The following is a 22,054-nucleotide window of genomic DNA, read 5'->3' as shown; positions in this document are numbered from 1 at the left end:
TCGAGGCAGGATCGTTATCAAATATTTTTGGAAGCATATTTCTAATGCATCACGGATACTGACTCAAAATGGACTCGGAATGACTCAGTAATCCTCGTGGAGAATCGGCAGCTGTTTTGTAGATTAACGGCTGGGATTTGCTCTGGTCGCTCTGCGTAATTCTCAAAACGCACTTCATCGGACAAGTAGAATTTTTTTTGCAAATACCTTGTCATACCAAGGAAGCAAGTCATCACTGGCTGTTCGGTCACGCGCAGGACAAGCCCGACGCGCACTGGAAATATCTGATCTCAGCATTCCTTGTCACATTTATCACTTGCGTTTGCCAAGGAATACATCATGCTGTCAGAACACCTGGAACACTGGGAAAACACACGGCAGCGGCCTAAAGCCCGAAGACCAGGACTATACACACTGGGTTTGAGGAAACACACACAGCCGGGTGTTTCTCAAAACCAAACAAGACAACAGTGGCATAAATGAACTTACAGGGCAATATTTCCTCCTTGGATTTGGTTTTCAGAGACATTTATATTTTTATGTAGGGCTGCACGGTTTGGGGAAAAACATCTAATTGGAATGTTTCTGATAAAAATTGCACTTTCGATTTAAAATAGGATTTTTATTAAAAGTCCAGGTTTTGATAAGCAAAAAAAAAGTGTTTATATATAAATATGGCTAATAATAATAATAATAATAATAATAATAATCACAATATTATTATTAATTATTATTAAATAAAATACAAAAAACTAAAATTACGCCACAAAAATGTAGAAAAATTATTTAATATATATATATTTTTTTTTTTATTTTTTCAATATTATATATATATATATATACATACTTTTTTATACACATACTCCTTTATTTATTATTTATTTGATCTATTCTTTATTATTATATTCATTTATTTTTATTATTATTATTGTTGTTGTTATTAATAAATAAAATACTAAAAACTAAAATTACACCGCAAAAATGTAGAAAATGTATATAATTATATATATTATCTTTTTTCAATATTATATATATATACTTTTTTAATAATAATAGTAATAATATATATATATATATATATATATATATATGCACACCTTTATTTATTATTTATTTGATCTATTCTTTATTATTTTATTATTATTATTTATTATTGTTGTTGTTGTTATAAAATAAATAAAATACTAAAAACAAAATCAGAAATATTACTATTGTATTCAAAACTTTTAGAAAATAAACATAATATTTAAAAATTACACACACATATATTAAATTTCATATTAAAAATATATTACACATATAAATTACACAGGTAGGCTAGTTCCTCATGCACACGGCTGATGAACATGTTCCCTCTTCATTAATGTGCATCAGCTGAACACACAACAGTTCCATTAGTCAGAGTCTGAGTCGGTAATCCGTGTGTTTTGAGGGTCTGCTTGTTCACCAATCATCCATTTATCCTCCTACGCTCGCATATGGGAAATGTTGATTCAGCTTAATACATTAAACAAGGTGGAGATCTCTGAATATTCAAATGGATTTACTCATGCACTGAGGGAAGGAGACACATGCATAATGCACAAGCTGAAATGGATTGACATAGTCGAGTCAAACATTTTGAGTTTACACAACCTCGATCATTTCACCTCATCTCTTCACGTACTTCAGAGCGCTTGTGAATGCATAGGTGAGGCATGGGTGACCGTGGAAAGCGCATGATTTGACAGTTTCTCTGCCTTTCTCGCTCTTTGGCTGTGGGGGAAATCAGTGTGTTTCACAGCACGTAATGCACTGCTAATGTGGGAGACATGAGCAAATGAGCTTATATAGAGCCAGACAGAGTTTATAGGGATCACATTTGAACTTTTTCTGCATTGTTTTTCCTCGCAGTCTACTTCAGTCAAGCTTTCTTGTGTATTAAAAAGTCATTTTATAAAACTCAGTTCCGGTCCTTTATTCTGATTGGTTGAGCCGTGCTCGAAGCCGTTGTAAATGACTCAACACAAACACACACACACACCTGTGACCGCATTACATTAGTGTTACTGCGCAAAACTGCGGTTTGTGATGCTTTGTTGCTGCACGTGTTGCTTAGCAACCACTTTGGAACTACATTGCTTGGCGGAGGAAAAAATGTGTTATAATAACATTATATTTTTTGTTGCTGGTGTTTATTTTATGAATAAAATAAATATTAAAATGACTATTTTTATGGAGTAACCATTTTATAAAAGCATTAAGCACCTTGAAGCCGTGTTTTACAGTGAATTAAGATGTAGGCTCCGTGTTGTGCCTAAAATTCACTGTAAATCATGGCTTCGCGAGGCTTATTGCTTTAATTTAGTATTCCATGATTATTTTTCAATGTCACTCTGATGCATACTTAATGCAAGCAGCCCAAGAACAAGCAAAAGCTACCAGGCAAGTTAGAAAAACTAGGGATGCACGATATATCGGCCACTAGGCCTATATCGGTATCAAAATATGTTCATTTTTAATCGGTATCGGTACGATCAGAAACTTTGTCGATATATTAAAGCCGATAAATAATGTATTATTTCCTTCAGATGTGCACTGTTCGCTATGATGATGTTGAATGGCCTCATTTGCCTGAAATATGATTGGAATCACTTCAAAAAAGGAAAATACAGTAAAAATACAAGTCTGTCATATCGGCTACATAAAATTATGAGAACATCATTATAATTGTGTGCTTGAGACATGGCTTTTAATGGTCACACACACTTGATTTTATAATCAGGGTTTCAAAAATTATATACAAATTTGGATTTAGATTTATCGGCCAATATATCGGTTATCGGCTTTCAAATGATCGGTTATCAGTGTCGGCCAAAATGTTCATATCAGTGCATCCCTATGCAAAACTTCAAGCGTCTCAATGCATAACACTGTGCAAGCTTCAAGGTGCGTTATAGCAGACAATCAGCACTGCAAGAATGTCAATTCAGATTAAACCATTGACACATTTAAATACCAATCGCCCTGAATAAAAACACATCAGCTTTAATGGCACAGTCGGCGTACTGTAAATCTGAGGTTTGTCTGGTTACTGACCAATAATTTATATCTGCATACTTGCATTGAGTATTTTACCAGCTGATTTTGCTATGATTATGATTGACTGTCCAAAATGAGTTGCAACGTTCTCACCAATGTTGCTAAATATTGAATCTGCATGATGTAAACATGGGCGGTAATATGTTAATTGGCTGAAAACGGAAACGTTCGACTCGAGAAAAAATCGTTTAGTATGTGAAGCACAACTGTTTAAAAAACATTGGAAAACGGCAGTAAGACCCGTCCTGCTTTCCAAGCCTTTTAACCTTGCCTTGTTCCGTTCCTCAGGAGACACGAGAACATCTGTTCACTCCCACATCTCTCTCCCTCAGCCAGAAACACGGCTATTAATCTGCATCTGGGAAAACACACCTCGGTTTTTAGCAACTTCAGGAGCACTTCTGATTTCTGAAGGATCATGTGGCGCTGAAGACTGGAGTAATGATGCTGGAAATTCAGCTTTGATCACAGGAATAAATTATTCATGATATCACTGCATTTCAGGCATCTAATTGGCCCCAAAACTTTGAATGGTAGAAGTGTAAACATGAACCTAGTGTGATAAAATCGCTTGTATGTGGGAAAGTGATATCAATTCAATGCAGTAATGCATAAACAAAAACTCATTACCCTAGTAAAGTAGTCCCACATCAAAAGAACTATTTAGACAACTTTGCAGCTCAAATAATAAATGAGTTTTACTGAATAATTCATGCAAAACAAAATACAGTCTACAACAATGACACAGTTTACTTCCATTAAAAGTCTTACTTTAACTGGGAAGAAAACAAAAGAAAACTAGGTCACCATTAGATTCTGTACAACTGACATTATTCCACAAACACTAGGAAAGCTTTTCTAAATAAGTCTACAAGACTATTTTTAATTAGCCCAAATTGTCCCATAATACATTGCAATGTTTGCATCAGCAAACTCTATTTGTTCCCATGCTAAAAAACAAGAGATTTATGAGTTATAAGTCTCGTTCGTCAACGACACACATTGCAGCCAAATGTTGATCACAGAAGCAGAGACGCCGTGTGGGAAGCTGGAACATTTAATGTGCCATGGAAAAATACGTTTTATTGGGAAACATCTGTATGGTCTGTAATTAAACATGTTGACTAATATTCCCCTTCAAAAGCTCAAACCCCAGAAGAACCCTTCGTAAACCGAGGCTCCGACCACATCACACACAATCCAGAGCAAACTATCAGGAAACAGGTGAAAGGTCAAAGTTTAAATGTTTCCAGGATCTACAGGAACATCGGCACACACGCATAATGAGCCCGAATCACTGAACACTGAAATAACATCGAAATTAACTTTATTCAAATATTTAGCGTCACTGAATCAACCGTAAAACGTTAATTTCTACCAGCTGTTATGGGTTCAATATGGTAAAAATGGCAGGTTTTTACAGTGAATAAGATGAATTATTAATCTTTGGGTTTCCGAAAACCAAACTACTTCAACAAAGTGAATGTTAATCTGCTAAATAAACATAAAAGCTGAATGAATCTGTGCATCCAGTGTTGTTTTAGTTTTATTCATATTTTGAATTGGCTTTTATTTGTATAATTTTAGTTTTCATGTTAATTTTTATTTAGTTTTCAGTCATTTCGTTAAGTGCTTTTGTCCTTTCAATTCATTTTATTTCAGGTTTAGTTTCATTTATTTCCAGTTTAATCTAAATGTATCTTGATTTTTAAGAATGTTTACTAGGAAAAATTACCAATGTCATTTTAGTTTTATTTATATATTTTTAGTTTAGTTTTCATGCTAATTTTTGTTGAATTGTTTTGTCATTTCGTTATGTGCTTTTGTCATTTTTTGTTATAGGAATTACAGTTGATTGCCAGGGACATATTTCAATTTTTTGTTTAGTTTAAGATTTTTAACTAATACTTATATTTTATTTTTATCTCAGGTTTATTTATTTAAATTAACATAAATGTTTTTAATAGATTAAGGTTTAGTTAAAATGCCCTATTATGCTTCTTCAGATATTATCTTTCATGTAGTTTGTAATAAAGCTGATTGTGAATGTAAAAGGTCTGCAAAGTTTTAAAGATCAAATAAAGTTATTGTCTCCTAAAAGATAGAATTGATTCTGAACTGCTGAAGCGAGTCGTCATGATTCCAGTCTCACTTCCCCTTACAAACCTATATTGCAATGTAACAAATTTGCATAATGCCAGCCTATGGTTTTCATTGGCTGCCTGCAAACAGCGACCAATCACAACAGACTAGGCCATCTGGCCAATCAGAGCAGAGCAGGCTCTCTGAAAGGAGGGGCTTAGAGAGACTGAATCTTTTAACGAATCATTTACTCTTTGAGAAATTAGATGATGTGCTTTGTACAAAATGCTGGGTTGTTTCAACTCATTTTTGGGTCAAATATGAACAAACCCAACATTTGGTTTACATTTTTCTAATTAAATTTTAAACCCAAGAGTTGGGTTTGTCCATATATGACCCAAACATGGGTTGAAACAACCCAGCATTTTTTACAGTGTATATATTATGAGAAAATTAACATGTTTTTGACCTTTGACACATGTAAACCTGTTGTAGGAGACTCCAAAACAAAACTAGGAACCTTTAAAATAGTATAATAGGGGAACTTTATCAACAACAACCCTGGAGCAAGAGCAACCCAACATGAATGTTCTGGAGAAACATCAACTGGAAACAGGGATGATGCTCATTTATGCTCCCTATGTAGTGTCTTACGCTACAGTACAAACCGTATATCAGTGTAAACCCCTGAACTCAACCAGTCAGGGAGAGACTATCAGCCGCGGCCAGAAGGGATCAAATGCTCACCGTAAAACCGAAAGCTCACGTCACGCTTCTAATAAAGAAGCGCTGCCAAACGAGAGACGGGAAAAACACATGCTAGTCGTATGATGAGGACAGCCTGACGTCGAGCCGCGAGATGTATTTATAGACAGGTTTAATCCACGTCTCTGGCTGAGCTGCAAGCCAACACGTTCACTCACACACATAGTAACTGTACAGGACAAGACATTTGATTAAACATTTCTGAAATACATAACTTAGACAGTTTCCTCAGATAACAGATCACTGTAAATTGTAATGTGGACTCATGCATTTTCTGTGAAGCTGCTTTGAAATGATGTGTATTATTATTATAAACGTGAATTGAATTGATTACTGTCGTTTGTGATTTATTATATGTCGCCATGTTCAAAGAATTAAGCCTATTGTTGAGTTAATATGACTGAGCAATACAAGTTTGGCTAAAAAAAGATTAATAATCAGTGATTCACTGAATCAAGAGTTTCAATGCAATGGACAGATTGAACTAATTCACATAAATGAATCAAACTTAAACTGAAACATTAAGTTTCATATTCATGATTCATATATGATTGCAGAATTTTAGAAAATACAGCTTTTGAGTCAATTTTTCCAATCAATTTCAACAGCAAAACAAAATCAATTTTAACGTCAAACTATCCTTAACTTGCGCAGGTTTTCTTCAATTCTCTTTGAAAAATCTTTCTGATTAAAGTTTCAGGTTTATTATCAGAGCAAAGGGCGATTCTCGGTGGAGGATAACATCTGTGCACGTCATATAAAACACAATAAACATTCACTCTGCGCCAACATCAGTTGACTTTGGGTTTGACTGACTCTGGCACGTCATTATCATTCTGCTACCGGCCGAATGCTGTCAGATAACATTTACTTTATACCAACACTGATAAAACCAGCCATTTACAGAGTTTGCCTGTTAGTTTTACACATAACTCTGAGGATGGGGAAAGAACGTTCCCAACAAAACAGCTGATTATAAACGAGGAGAGGCAACAAAGAATCATTAGTGTAGTTTGTGAAGGCAAGAATAACTACTATTGCTCATTCTTGTGTGATTTGAAACGTTTGAGCTTCTGTAAGAACCACTGAGGTTTGCTCTCGCGCATCAAGCAAGTACGGCTGAACTTCAGTTTATGTTCGTTAATCAATATTCGTAAGTGAATAAAAGCATAAATTCCATCATCTGTTCATCATATAAAGCTACTTTTAATCGCATACGATTAATCGCATCTAAAATAAAAGTTTGTGTTTACATAATAAATGCATGTGTGTGTTGTATATATAAATACACACATATGCATGTATATATTTAAGAAATATTTGCATGTAATTTATATTATGTATAAATATTTTATATATAAATACATTTTTCTTAAATATATACATGCATATGTGTGTATTTATATATACAAAGTAATTATACACAGTACACACACATGCATGTAAACACAAACTTTTATTTTGGATGCGATTAATGGTTTCACAGCCCTATCAGAACACCTTGCACATTTTCCTCTGCAAATATAAAAATGTAGCTGTGTTTATCTCAGAGGAAATGCAAAAACATTGTACAACATCCCAAATAATTGTTTTTTTTTGCAGGATTCAAATCAAAAATGCCCATCAGAATATCAGTTGTCCAGTTCATGTCTGCTCTGGGAGGAGGTTCGGGGTCCCGGCGTGTTTTCCCACACATCTGAATGGCTCTTCCCCATCTGGTTTCCAGAGACATGGTGTGAGACAGTCTAAACTAGTATCACTACATCCGACTGACACATTAGCCGAGCGCTCGACCCAGGACACACAGCCTGTGAACGCTACGTTCATGTTACCGTGTGACGCCACCACAGTTAACAGAGACCGGAGACGGACACATTAATCCGTGAGTCCTTAAAGAAAAACTTCTGCAACTGAAATAGAAACAAATCAAACTGAATTTTCGGACCCATTTAGTTTGTCCCTGCAAAACTCATATGATGCTCGGGTGCTGTGGGTGGTTTACAGTTACATTGATTTTTTTTAAACATTTTTTGTACATAATCTTTCCTTAAAGGACCCCTGAAATCAAAATTTACGTTTTTTTTTTTTAGCTTTTAGTATGAATAGCCTTTGGGTTATGAATAAGCTGGTTTGTTTTTAAAACAATGACAAAATTCACATTTAGGAGATATAAGTCTCTCACTTCCGCTAAAATGGATCATGGATGTTTAAGACATCACCGCGGACTTCAGCTCCTCATCACATCTTCTGTCCAATCAAATGCTCTCTAGAATCTGAAGCTCCGCCCCCTATGCTGTAAACACCACCTGACCAAAGTTTTTTATTCCGTTTCCCAACTGTACGTTGGTTAAGAATGAAATGGCTAGAATTAATTCACCTCTACTATTGAATCCAACGTATCTTCAGCGCTCGGATTCACTTCCATGATGCTGTCAGTCTGTGAGGGAAACTAAACGCTATTGGCTATTTGAAAAGGGGGAGGAGCCATTCAATATGTCCCGCTTTAGCTTCCTGTTTCAGTGGAAATTACATCAACGCATCAAACAAAGCTGCGCTTTCCAAGGCACTTCAGTGGGCCTATTATGCTCTTTTACAATGTCTTGATTTGGACTCTACTACAATAGTTGAATGTTCAAAAAACACCATATTCTCCTCATATTCTCCATTGTTGCGGCTCCTCTCTTCCCAGTCTGTCAGTAACGCTCTGTTTACTTCCTGTCTCTATGAAGCCCCGCCTTCTGAAAAGCACACTGTGCTCTGATTGGTCGGCTGGATCAGTGTGTTGTGATTGGTCGAGCGCTTCGAGTGTGTTTGGGAAATGTCCCGCCCCTTACCATAACCGTCAGTTTAACACACTACTAACTAACTCAACCAGGCCCCGCCCCTTTATTCTGCGTATGAATTAAAGACCTCCCAAGAAGACAAGATCAGCTTTTTGTCTCAGAGAGAATGAGAAACTGCACCAATGACTAACTGATAAAACATTTCTAAACACAAGAACATCCACTCATGCTTCAAACAGAAATCCAAATCAACTTCAGCCATGACTGCCAGCAAAAACTAAAAGACGAGAGCCTGGGAAACTACAATGAGCCAAACAATGCTCTGGACTTATCGAGCCTAATTTGAGAAGTTTATAGTCGTGACACGCAGATATGAGCCCTTAAAGAGGCTTGGCAACGTCCTTATCAACAGGGCTTTGATTAATAATGGGGACTGTTTTGTCATTATTATAGCTCTCTCCAAAATGTTTTCATATCCCAGTATATTAGGATCTCGAAAGCTCGTGAGAAACTGGTCGTAATTGAGCAGAGGAGTGGAGAAGCCATTGATTTGTGAATAGTCCGCTGTCTGCTGAAGTGTGTGTGTCTTATTAAAGCTTCTGCAGAGCCCGAGTACATAATTACAGCAGCTCGCGCGGGAGAACGCCGTCAAATCTGCATTACACAAGCCAGACAAGAGCCTTCAAATTAGTACTTGCTTTACAGCTGACAAAATAATACGGCGAAATCTCCTGGGAGAGGGCAACAAGAAGAGCCTGAGGGAAATCAAAGATGATATATTCTGACAAATTACATAAAAGTCAAATGATATGTCAGAAATATCAGACAAAATGTAATGTTTATATATATAGATATATTTAAAGGGCATAAACTCCACTCCATCAATGATATGAATCATTAAAAAAACGCAGGAAAATTGTGCTAGCAGAAAAATTCTTGAGTAAACTAAGAAAAGGTTATTTATTGATCTTAATATTGCAATGATTTCATTATTTATTTCCAGGAAATCTCCATGTGGCATTTCTTGTCAAATCAATCAATCAATCAATCAATAAATCAATCAAATTGAATAAAATATGTATTTATTTAGGAATTGTATTTTTAATATGATTTAATAAATTTCATAAAATAAGTACATTTAATTTTAGCTTAATACACATTTTTACTGTTTTTTTTTTATTTTTTGCATTAAATGTTTTGAGTCTTCTTGGCAATCAAGATTATTAATATGTGAATCAATTGATCACGACAAAAGCATCATCACATGATGAACATTGTGAGCAAAAATCTTCAATAAAAATAATAACAAAGCTCACAACTGTCATTTTTGTTCAGTGATATGAAGTCTAAATGCAGATAATCAAAGTTATCCCCACGCCGTCGGGAACAGACTCGTGACGTTTTGCACGCCTGGTGTTTTCAGTCGCTGAATCGAGACAATCACGACTTCCTTGTTATTAGTGACGGATAAAGGCGGGATTTTCCACATAATAGGCAGTGGAAAATGGGGAGAGGATTACTTCCACCTTATTTAACCACAGACGGCACTGTCCGGTGGGATTCTGTACGCAAGAGCTAAATGCTGAACACGGACAACCATTACAAATCACTGTTTGATTGGTTTTTGCATTTGATAAGCTTTCATATTCCAGCCATGTTCATTAGGGGTCTGGTCTGGGATAGGGAAGTTTGTCCAACAAACAGATATCTTACCTATGATTTAACAAAATCAAATGCACACAAAATATTTTTTAATTAATTTAAAAGCAGAAGGTCCAAATGAGTTCCACTAGCAGACAGATTTTAATGGGGTCATAACATAGATTTTTTTATTTTTTATATATTCCTTGAGGTCACTTATAATGACGTTTTTTGCACACACACACACAAAACAAATATAAATGTGGAAAAATTATTATTTTCAATCTTCATTCTGAGCCTCTGTCAGAAATGATACATTTTTAAGGCGCGGCTCCTTTAAGGCTGGTCAGTGACTGAACACCAGTGGGCGTGGCCTATGGTGCGATGATGGACCACCATTGGTGGATGTCTTGCTCTGGAGGCGGGCATATGCAAATGTATTTCACGGTGTGATGTCACAGATCCCACAATATCAAAACGAGCTGTTTTTGGAGCTTGATTAAATAAACGCTTTGTTTATAATGAGGAGGACGTTTTAAGCTCTGAAACTTACAAGATGTTTTAACGGTACAAAGACCTCTTATTATGTCAAAAGATCCAGACAAATTTGATTTCTCATGTCATGACCCTTTTAATCACAACTAAAATCTGCATGCATCTGAACATCAGCCATCTGGCTCGGTCATTTTCTTTTGTCAATGACAGCACTTAAGCCACTTCCTCAATTAAGAAGCAGCCTAATAAAGGATTGGGATTCGTTTAAGATGATTAGCCGTGTTATCAGGGCAACAGAGTAAATCCAAGGTTATGTAACCTAACCGGCATTGTCATCATCAACCACTGTCCAAGTTCCTTTGCAAAGAGCGGACAGCCTGATCGAGACAACGAACAGACACAATACAGACACTTCATCAAGTATTTATTTAGTGTGCTTTGCTCTTTACATCTGTGGAAAAACTCAAAGTCAACTCTTTCTAGTCATTCTTCCCGGTTTCTGTAGAGCAGCAGCGCTGCTGATCTCATAACCTTCAGAAAGCTAACAGACATTGCAGTCTAAATGCATTGTTTCAGATTTTTAAGTGCAAAAGGTGATTCTGCAAAAGTTTAATCATAATCTTGGGAGTTGCACGCAATCTAACGCTGCCTTATTACGCCATCTTAAAGATTCCTGATGATGTTTTGGAGTTTCCTGCAATAGGTTTACATGCATCCAAGGTCAAAAACACTTTAATTTTCTCAAAATATACACTGTACATCTCCTCATTTCTCAAAAAGTCTGAAATGGTCTCTCTAAACTCCGCCTCTCTGAGAGCTGCTCTGCTCTGATTGGTCAGACGACCCAGTCTGCTATGATTGGTCGACTGCTTACAGCACAAATGAAAAGCACATTACCATATTTGAATCTCTGCTCTTCCTTATCGCTTGATACACAGTGATATGAACAATGACGTCGGTTTTAATGCATTCCAGCGAGAGTTTAATTCCTTATAAAGTGCATTAAAATGCACAGAAAACCGACAATGTCGACAACACGAACCACTACAACTACAGTGTTTGAGGGCGGGGCAAAGTAGAAGTTGTTCACTCACAGGCAGCCAATGGAGATCTTTGGCTAGCAAATTTGTAAAAAATGTTACCTAGGTTTTTATTGTTTTATTTATTTATTTATTCAACAGGGACAATGCAGTCAAACAGAGTTACAATATAAATCCTGCAACTTATAGAGTTTATAGCTAATGCTAATTTTCAACTCCTGGTTGGGCTTTTCTAAGTAGCCTACATTATAAAACAGATGCATACAAGTTTAAAACATTCACATTTCTTCAAACATGCACTTGCAACATGCAATTGCTGCTGACTTGTTTCTGCACTTCAGAATCGATCCTTTCTTTTAGAAGACAAAAAGTATTTGTCGTGCACAGCTATATTACACATTGCATGAAAGTTAATATTCAAAAAAGCACAATAGAGGGACTTTAAAGACTCACATGCACCATAATTGCATGAAAAAATCAGTTATTCCCATGCAGTTGAGTTTGGTCAGTTTCAAGCTAATCATTTTGTTCCTTAATCCTTCATGAGCAAGTCTGAATGCCGGACTGGAATGATGCAGATGACTTTGTGCGCTCATAAATAATTCATGAAGATTCCGAAATTTTCAAGTGGAGAAAAAATAAATAAATTCATAACATGAATAAAACACATCTGATCAATTATTCAGCGCCACAGCCGTCAGTATTTCACATTCACAAGAACGGTCATGTTGAACAACTCCAGCATCCGTCCTCGCAGAGAGAAGGCCTATGGCTACAGCGGGAAATGAGAACGCAATGAACATCCGCCTCCAATGGAAATACGCCATGCATTTTTCAAACTTGTCATTCGGCACTTCAAGAGAAATGGTCCATAAAATTTCGTTTTAAATGTTTGAGACGGTGCGCCTCGGGATGTCAAAAGAAGCACTACATTTCAACTCAAAGTGAATTTGGTCCATATGAATATTAGCCTCTTAATACCACAATTAATTATAGGCCTAATGTGCGTCCCAATTCATGTACTCATGCACTGTTCTGGCATTAATTAAATGAGAAGTGTTTTCACACTGAAAATTTCCAAATGGAATAATAAGAACACTTTAAATAACCCTGATGATGCAATTAATTAACTGAAAACACCAACGTGTGGAATGTTGGTGATGATGAATGACAAAATAACCATATAAAATTCATTCAGTACACTGTAAAAAAGTATATATCATTTCGTTATGACAGCATGTTTAAACTTTTTTTATAAGTTAGCAAGATTCAACTCATTTCTTAAGTCAGTTTAATGTTATTTAAGATGAAATGACTTAAACATCCAGGTTGCTTGTAGCTACTTAAAAAATGTATGTGCAGAGCTGCCAACACTCACGCATTCACCGCGAGACTCACGCGATTGACATTTTTAACACGCTCTCACGTCCATTTTCTCACGCACAGAAAAATCGCGAAGCAAAGAGAACACGGAGACCGACAGACTAGACAGAACAGGTTACTTATGATATAAAAAAATCTCAGCTCTCAGATTCTGTCAATTTGATTACGAAATTCAAACAATAAATACCGTTTTGGCGCCTGTAAATGTGACGTGACAGATCGCTAGCGGCACGTGACCCGATCATCTCTACTAGCGCGCTAATAGTAAATAAACACGAACACTGTTAGAAGATACAGTACAACTTACCGAAATGTATATTCCTCATACATGATATCGATCAATCAGTGTTTTCATCCACGGAAAGGGTCAATAAAACAGCTGGAGAACTATTATGGCACATAACAGGAAAGCCATTTAATGACCATAATATGGGCTAGCAGTTAGCTAGAAAAATAGAGCTATAGAGATTTTGCTAAATATGTGTACTTTATTACATATTTATTATATTTTTACTTGACATATTTTATTTTACTCTTACTAAAGTTGTTATTATAATAAAAAAACGCATTATATTTAATTTCAGTTAGTCTATTTTTAACCTTAAATAATAGGCTGCCAGCTGATAGGGCTCTGTATGTTTACAGCATTAGGTGAGATTTTTTTTTTCTTGCCCACCTATCTTGTGTACCTAATATTTATCCAAATGAGTCAATATTAAATCAAATCACAAGAATTAAATTTAATTGAAATCGTGAAATTTGTGTCAGGCAATAATAAAAAAAAAACGTAGCTTACCAGAAATTGTACCATGTTGTCACTAAACCTAATAAAATTCAGTTTAGTTACTAAAATGTTTTGACAATCACAATACACTTATGACAATAACCCCCCCACTACCCCCAACCCACCCCATAAATCTCACTCCAAGCTAAACTCAAAAGTTGGCAGCTATGAAGTCAGCAAGTTACATTGTACAGGGTTGAGTACATAGTGTGTATAGTGCGTCATTTGGGACGCAACTATAGTTTTAAACTAGTACAGCTGGATTTCACACATGGCTCAAATTCTGAAAGCAAAGCTATAGGAGTAACTTGAGTAAAGCTGACATGATCAACATTTGCAAATGGTTCCCTCTGCATAAAAAAACTCTGAATTACAGTTCTAGGTTAAACTCTTAAATATGGAAAAACTAGAAAAGCTTCGACTACTGCTCTTGCACCCAAAATCAAAACACATGGCATGTGGGTAATCCTGAAACGGACTCTTGAAGTCATTGCAAACTGCTGAAAAAAGCAAAACTGTTACACAGATTTTATATTGATTGATGTGCCAAGCTGCTACTGTAATACAGTACGGACTGTAAAGGCAACTACTACTTACTAAGACTTTATAAGCAATAAGCCACATGAGCTGTTTCCATCCAAACTTACTTATGCACCACATTTGAATATGGCATAAAACATTCACGAATAAAACGTCTAAATCGGCACTTCCTGGGAAATTGGTGCAAAATATCAGTAATAATCTTAAGTTTCTGCATTCAGGCTCTTTTTCCCTCCATCATAAACGAGTGTGTCTCAGAGTGTCAGACGAAACATCATGTTCTCTTGCGTTCGGATGCTGGTGTTTGACTCTTTGCGCAACAACCCAGTGCGTTCAATTACGAAATACATTAATTTAATGTGGTAAGAAATACCAGTTTGCAATATCAAACAGTATAACGGGTTGTTTTTGAACAGCTAGAAATAACTGGAAGCGAATGCCACCGGAAGCCTCGACGTATTCAAGGTGGACTTTAAAGAAGATCTTCAAAAGGTTACAACAGAAATTTGACAATCATACAAATATTTGGTTTTCAAACATTCATAGATTGATTAATCAGCCAATTTTTCAGCCAATTTGAGATGCCGATAGTCATGGCATTGTTTGATTAATTAGCAAAAGTTTAGGCACACCAATTCCAAAAATCAAAAATTTTGATTAAATATTGCAAAAAATAAATGTTCATTTGACATAAAAAATTATACAGTCAAACCAAAAATTATTCAGACACCAGATATAGTTTTTGATATTTTTTTGCTAGTGTGATCAGGACACTATAGATCATTTATGTAAGTGAGGAGAGCAGAATAAAATAAACTGTGAGTGTGACATATTATACCCAATTTAACATTCTTCATACAGAGACTACCAGTAAAAATTATACAAATTTGGGACCACAAATGATTGGGACACTTTGAGCTGATCATGTTTTTCTGAAGTGTGTTTTCTTTAATTGCTAATGCTCTTTTTACACACAGACTGAACAAAATGAAGCATTGCTTGGTGATTGGTTGAGCTAAACTGGTATTATCTAATTGTGTAGTTAAATTTAACAGCTGACAGATATTCAACATAATTCATGTGTGAGACAGTCTAACAGAAGGACGGACAAAACCAGTCAAATATCAACTGAGTTCTGCTCATATTTTATTACCATTCTCTAAACTATAGCGAATAAACTGTGATAATGTTGAAGGTGTCTGAATAAATATTGGTTTGACTGTATATGCGTTATATTAGATATTTGTTTTGTTGGAACAGTGTATGCCAGTAATCTCTCAGTCAGAACACAGCTGTTTCTGTAGGGTTATGAACTGTGTGAGTGGCATGTGAGCATCTCCTCAAGTCACCCAGAACAGCCCGGCGATGGGCGGGATGACAGTGAGGTCGCGAGGGGTCACGAGGGGTCGTTCGGGACACAGGCACTGGTGGGGTCTGGGAACGGCTGTTTAAACAGAGAGAGAGCTGCTTTCCCCCACTGGCACCAGTGAGCATTGTTCCCACTAATCCTCCAGAGCCGCCCGTCCCCGTCTCACCGGGACAAAACACACAGCAGGGAACCGGGACACACACAACACACACACACGCGGAGATCCCGGTGTGATCAACAGCGCTAAAGCGGACGCAAGAGTTTGACTTCTTAACACCTGCCATAACAACAACTGAGGAAGGAGACTGCAGAACAATCCTAATTCTGAACAAAAACACACCACTGTTAAAAAGTAGGAAAGATTGTTTTTCCAAGGCTGCATTTATTTGATCAAAAATACAGTAATATTTGCAGCAAATCAGCATTTCAGAATGATTTCTGAAGGAGTGTGTGACACTGAAGACTGTGGAAGCTTAATAGCACAGAATAAACATTTTAAAAGATAATTGCGACTTTTTATCTCACAACTGCGAGTTTACATCATGCATTTCTGACTTTATTTCTCAGAATTGCGTGAGATATAAACACGCAATTGCAAGTTACAGTATATAGTCCAATTCTGAGGAATAAATGACTGACTTTTTTCCTCAGAATTGCAACTTTATATCATGCAGTTCTGACTTATATCTCCCAATTGCCTGTTATAAAGTCAGAATTGCGCGATGTAAACATGCAATTCTGAGAAATAAAGTCAGTATTGCAAGATGTAAACTCACAATTGGGAGAGAAAAAGGCAAAATTGTGAGATAAAAAGTCACAAGTACCTTTTTTATTTTTTATTCTGTGGTGGAAACAAGCTTTCATAGAAGACTGGAGTAATGATGCTGAAAATTCAGCTTTAAATTGTAATAATAATTCATAATTTTACTGTATTTTTTTCAAAAAACCGAGCCATGAAACCATGCCGACACCAAACTTTTGACGGGTTGAGTCTGCACTGACGAATATATCCTGAAAGCATGTGTGCTAGAAATATTCAGGGTTATTATTATGTAATGCACATTGAAAGCTTTTGCTTCCAACGAGCTGCACATCTTAATGCATTAAAGCCATTTCATGTGCACTTCAATTTGAATTGATATGTTATAATGATAAGCATCAGCTTATGGTTTTAAAAAGAAAATCACTGCATTAGAAAAATAGTTTTTGATCATCATTAGAAACAATATGAATGATGCAAAACTGTAGTAGCATTTCAAGATATAACAACGTTCAGTGTCTTTCCCAGCAGAATGACAGCAAATATGTTTTTGGTAACACTTTATAATAACTAATGTTCATTAAAATAACACATTTACTTCAGATTATTAGTTAAAATATACTTTTCCACAACAGTTGCTTTAAAGGCAATGCAAACACATCAGAAAAGTGAAGTTAGCTCTTAATATTTTGCTATTATAAAACATTTTTAATTGTTCAAAATCTTTTTGTCTTCACTTTGAACAATTATATATCAGTAATATATCTAATAATGAAAAACACGTCGAAAGCATTTGTTAATTTCAACATTTACTTATACATTATAAAATGTAAAGTTAGTATCTGTTAATATTAGTTAATAGACCCGAGTTAACATGAACTGACAATGAACAGTTGTATTTTATTAACTAATATTAACAAAGAATACTGTAACTTATGTATTGTTCATTGTTAATGTTAGTTACTGCATTAACTAAAGGGAGCTTATTAAAAAAACTTGCTTTAAAAATGCACAAATCTTTAATTTAACATAAATGGCACTTGCTTTGATATTGTTTTTTATTGCAGTGACATTAACATATTTTGCATGTGCAAATACTTTTTGGGACCACTGTACATGATCTACTGTTTAGCATAATATAATAAGGATGCATTAGTTAGAATTATCACTTCATTAAATATGGGAGCTTATTGTAAAGTGTTGCCAGAGCATCTATTGTTTTCTCCAAATCTAAAAAAAAAAAAATTTGCTTTAAAAATGCAAAAATCTTTAATTTACCATAAAACACACTTGCTTTAATATTTGATATCTATTGCAGTGGCATTAACACGTTCATTTTGCATTAGCACATGCTTTTTGGGGCCACTGTACATGATCCACTAGCATAAGGATGCATTAGTGTAAAGCGTCACCATTAGAAATCTTACCTGTCATATTCAGCATTGTCCTTGTCGCAGCGAGCGTCTTTGTGTTTCTGCCAGTCTTTGCCGTGTTTGCATGTGGTGAGGAGAACCACATCTTCAGCATTATGGACGTGATAAAGCGCATTCCTGGTGTCAGATCCAATCCCAGTCAGATAGCGCTTGCCTTTAAAAACCAGCATGTATTTCCTAAAAGGAGGGATGGTGTTGTACTTTAAATACCCTCGCTCTCCTCCAGTCCGAGGATGATCTTTGGAGAATAACGGGATTGAGATGTCAAATCTGGGTCTGAAGTTCTCGGTGCTGATGCTGGCTTTGGCCAACATGGCTTGTCCGATGTCAAAGCCCAAATCCTCCGTGTAATCCGGCCATGTGCCCGAGTACAGGTTGAAGATCAGGTGGTTACGCCCGTTATTCCACAGGTTCAGGTTCTGGATCTTGGTTTTGAGGTTGTGAACGTACTGAGGAGAAAGCTGGTCTCGGTCCAGGGTGTCGAGGTTCAGAACGAAGAGACAAGCCTGTCCCGGGTCCGAAGTGAAGAACCTGGACCCTTCGATGGAGGACAAGATGTTCTGGTAGCTCTCCGACATCTTCTCGCCTTTCTGCTGAGGGTAGACGTAGACTTTGAAGCCGTTGTTCTTCTTGCACAAGGAGAAGTCGAAGCACGAGTCCATTCTGCACTTGTAAGATCCAGAGTTGTCATCTCTTCTGTGTCTCGGAGAAGTTCGGACATTGTAGTCTTCGGTTTGGGTCTGATCCCAGGGAACGAAAGCTCGGAGCGGATCTGAGAAGGGGGGCCAGTGTGGATGAGGATCATTCCCTTGATTTGGACTCCTTCTGGAAGACGGTCCCTGCAGGTAAAAGAGGAGAATGAGACACACACCTGCAGAGGACAGAATTAAATAGCGTTTTTTGGCCTGCATGTGTCCTTAGATCCAGATGGAGCGGTTTGCTGATGAATCTGGAGGTTTTAACTCTTGCTGGACAGCATCTTCTTCCACAGACCTGCAGGGATTTGATGCTCTCGACTTCCACCTTATGATTCCGATCCCAAATCCAGAGCATGTGGGCGACTTAACCTGAACCCCCTTTTTTACGGATCTACCTCTCTCCTTTCCAGTGCCCGGTCCGCATTAGACAGCATCTAAACTACTGTCTGATGACACCTGACCTGCTCTGGATCAATGAGAATCATCAGAAAGTACTTTCAGAGACGTGTTCTTGAAATCCAGGCTCGGGGAATCAGAGAAGTTCCCCAGTGATAGATCTCACGTGATGTGTGTGTGTGTGTGTGTGTGTGTGTGTGTGTGGGGGTCAGAAAGATCCTGTCACAAACTTCCCGGCCGGATAAATCCCCACAAATCCGTGTGTTCTCACATATTTCACGGCTAAAATAAATCCTCCTCTGGAATCGAGCAGTTGCTGTTTTGGAAACATCACAAACGCGTAGTTCTATTCCGTGTTACACTCATTCAAAGCCCTTCCGCCGAAGCCGATGATACAATGTAACATTCCAGCGCTTTAATCCGAAGCGTCCAGTTGCGATTGTTACAATGTAGCATTCCAATCCCCTCAAGACTCCTGATGACGTCGCGCGCCTCCGTCACGCACCGCGCGCTGTGATTGGCTCGCGTCAGTTCCGGTCGAGCCGACGCTCCTGTAACCCGTTCATGACCACAGCCGCTGTGTCTTAAAGCAGCAACTACATATCACTGCAACAAAGTGTTTTAAACAAAGATACGTTCAAACCATTTCGCTGAAGTACGTTTGTTAGATTTGAGATGATAAAAATACATGTACTGTTCAAAATTAATACAATTTAGACTTAGACACGTATGTGAAATTGAATCTTTGTGAATGTTTTCAGTGGCATAACTCACACTGGGGTCAGAAATGTCACTGAAAGCATGAAAAGTTCTATAGTAGAAGACAGAATTGACACCAGAAACTTGATTCAAACATGATTTAACAACAAATGTTGCCAAAAACATTTATATCTGGCACGATTTAATAGGAAAAGAGCTGTTTTAAAATGACAACATTAAAACAATTCATTACAATAATTATGACATGATTTTTTTGGTGCACTATTCCTTTAAAGATATATATATATATATATATATTCTTTTTTTCTTTCTTTTTTTTTGCATTAAACAGCATTTTGATTTATTATATTTCTTTTAAAAGCAATTTTGCATATTTGGAGAACAATGATGACAAAGATTTAATATCAACATACATTTTTGGGGGCACTAAAGATATTTTTTTTTTTCATGGGTGAATTAAACAGCATTTTGATTTATTATAATTCTAAAAGATATTTTCAAACCATTTCACAAAAGTAAGCTTGTTAGATTTGAGATGATAAGAATAGATGTACTGTTCAAAATTAATTCAATTTAGACACTTTTTTTTTTTTGCTTGTCAAACGTTAGAATATGTTTATGCTAAATTTTGATCAATTCGTGACATTTTTCTAAAACAAAAGTAAAAGTAAGTCATTCTGAAATGTCAAGGATGTATTTATCTTTGTGAACACATTTTCAGTGGCATAACTCACACTACAATTAATAAATAAAAATCCACTGAAAGCATAAAAAGTTATTTCATACAAGACACTTATTTTACTAGAAACTTGGTTGAAACATGAAACATTAATATGTGGCACAGTTTGATAGGAAAAGAGCTGTTTTTAATCAAAACATCGTAACAATTTATTACAATAATTATGGCAACATTAATTTTTAGGTGTTAAATATATATATATATATCTTTTTTTTTGCAAGGGTGAATTAAGCATTCACAGCTTTTTGATTTATTATATTTCTTTTAAAAGCAGTATTGCATATTTAGAGAACAAGGATGACAAAGATTTAATGTCAATAAAGTCATGTTGAATAGTTCTCTACATGTTCACATTATTTGGAAGAAACAAGGCTTTATAAATGAAGGTTATTAAATATGTCAGCCAAATGTTCCCTTGACTTGTTGGTCCAGCTGCAGGGCTGAAGGAGACGCGGTTCCTCGGGACCGGCTGAGACGGGGAGGTATGTAAAGCACATTCCTCAGAAGTTGTGGAGCCGTGTCAGTATTCGGGTTCTGCCACGGGCCGCTGATCAAAGCCCAGGTCTTCCTCCTCTCCTTTCTGTCCAGCATTCCTTCCATTCGCTCACTCTTTCCTCGGGAGATAATGTTGCAAGTCACATTTTTATTCGAACACGGTCCGTTCAGATGCATGTGAGTGTGTTTGACTTCCACTGATTTGTTTTCTTTCATTTTCTGTGCTGATTATTTTATATGTATTTATGTTAAACGTGTTAAAAAGTCTGTTGATATATGACGTGTTTAATGTTAATGGGCAACGATTAATCTCATCCAAAATAAAAGTTTGTGTTTATTATATGTGTGTGTACTGTGTATAATTATTTTGTAAATATCAATACACACACATGCATATGTGCATATGCATATATATACACATGTATATATTTAAGAAAAATTTGTTATTCATATATAAAATATTTGTATTTATATATAATATAATGTATGCAATTATGTATATAAACAGTATAGATAAATATATACATGCATATGTGTGTATTTATACAAAATGATTACACAGTACAAAAACATATATATGTAAACACAAACTTTTATTTTGGATGCGATTATTCGTGATTAATCATTGCCCATCACTAGTTTAATGTAATCATAATGACATCAGACTTGTCCCAGACAGCAACATAGTGTCGGCCCAGATCCGGCCCATATCCGGTACACATGGATTCCACACAGCCCAGATGTGGGCCGGATGTGGGCCGGATCTGGGCCGACACTATGCGGTGAAATTGATCTGATTTCAAAGTAAGTCACTGTCCCACTGGCACAAAGTCACTGTCAATCCAGATGC

The 22,054-nt window shown here is 36.3% G+C and overlaps 1 protein-coding gene across 1 annotated transcript in view; it reads right to left on the bottom strand.

Moving 5' to 3' along the window:
* ext1a (exostosin glycosyltransferase 1a) overlaps positions 1-19,804 on the bottom strand; it is a 61,617-nt gene extending 41,813 nt beyond the window's left edge. Inside the window, exon 1 of the mRNA XM_081389151.1 lies at positions 18,151-19,804. Within this exon, the coding sequence (XP_081245277.1) occupies positions 18,151-19,067 (917 nt within the window). The 5' untranslated portion in view covers positions 19,068-19,804. The remainder of the gene's footprint in view (positions 1-18,150) is intronic.
* Positions 19,805-22,054: the final 2,250 nt, after the last annotated feature.

This window comes from Scardinius erythrophthalmus (assembly GCF_964197995.2).
Source record: "Scardinius erythrophthalmus genome assembly, chromosome: 16".
Lineage (NCBI taxonomy): Eukaryota > Metazoa > Chordata > Actinopteri > Cypriniformes > Leuciscidae > Scardinius > Scardinius erythrophthalmus.
This window is presented reverse-complemented; position numbering and strand designations above follow the sequence as displayed.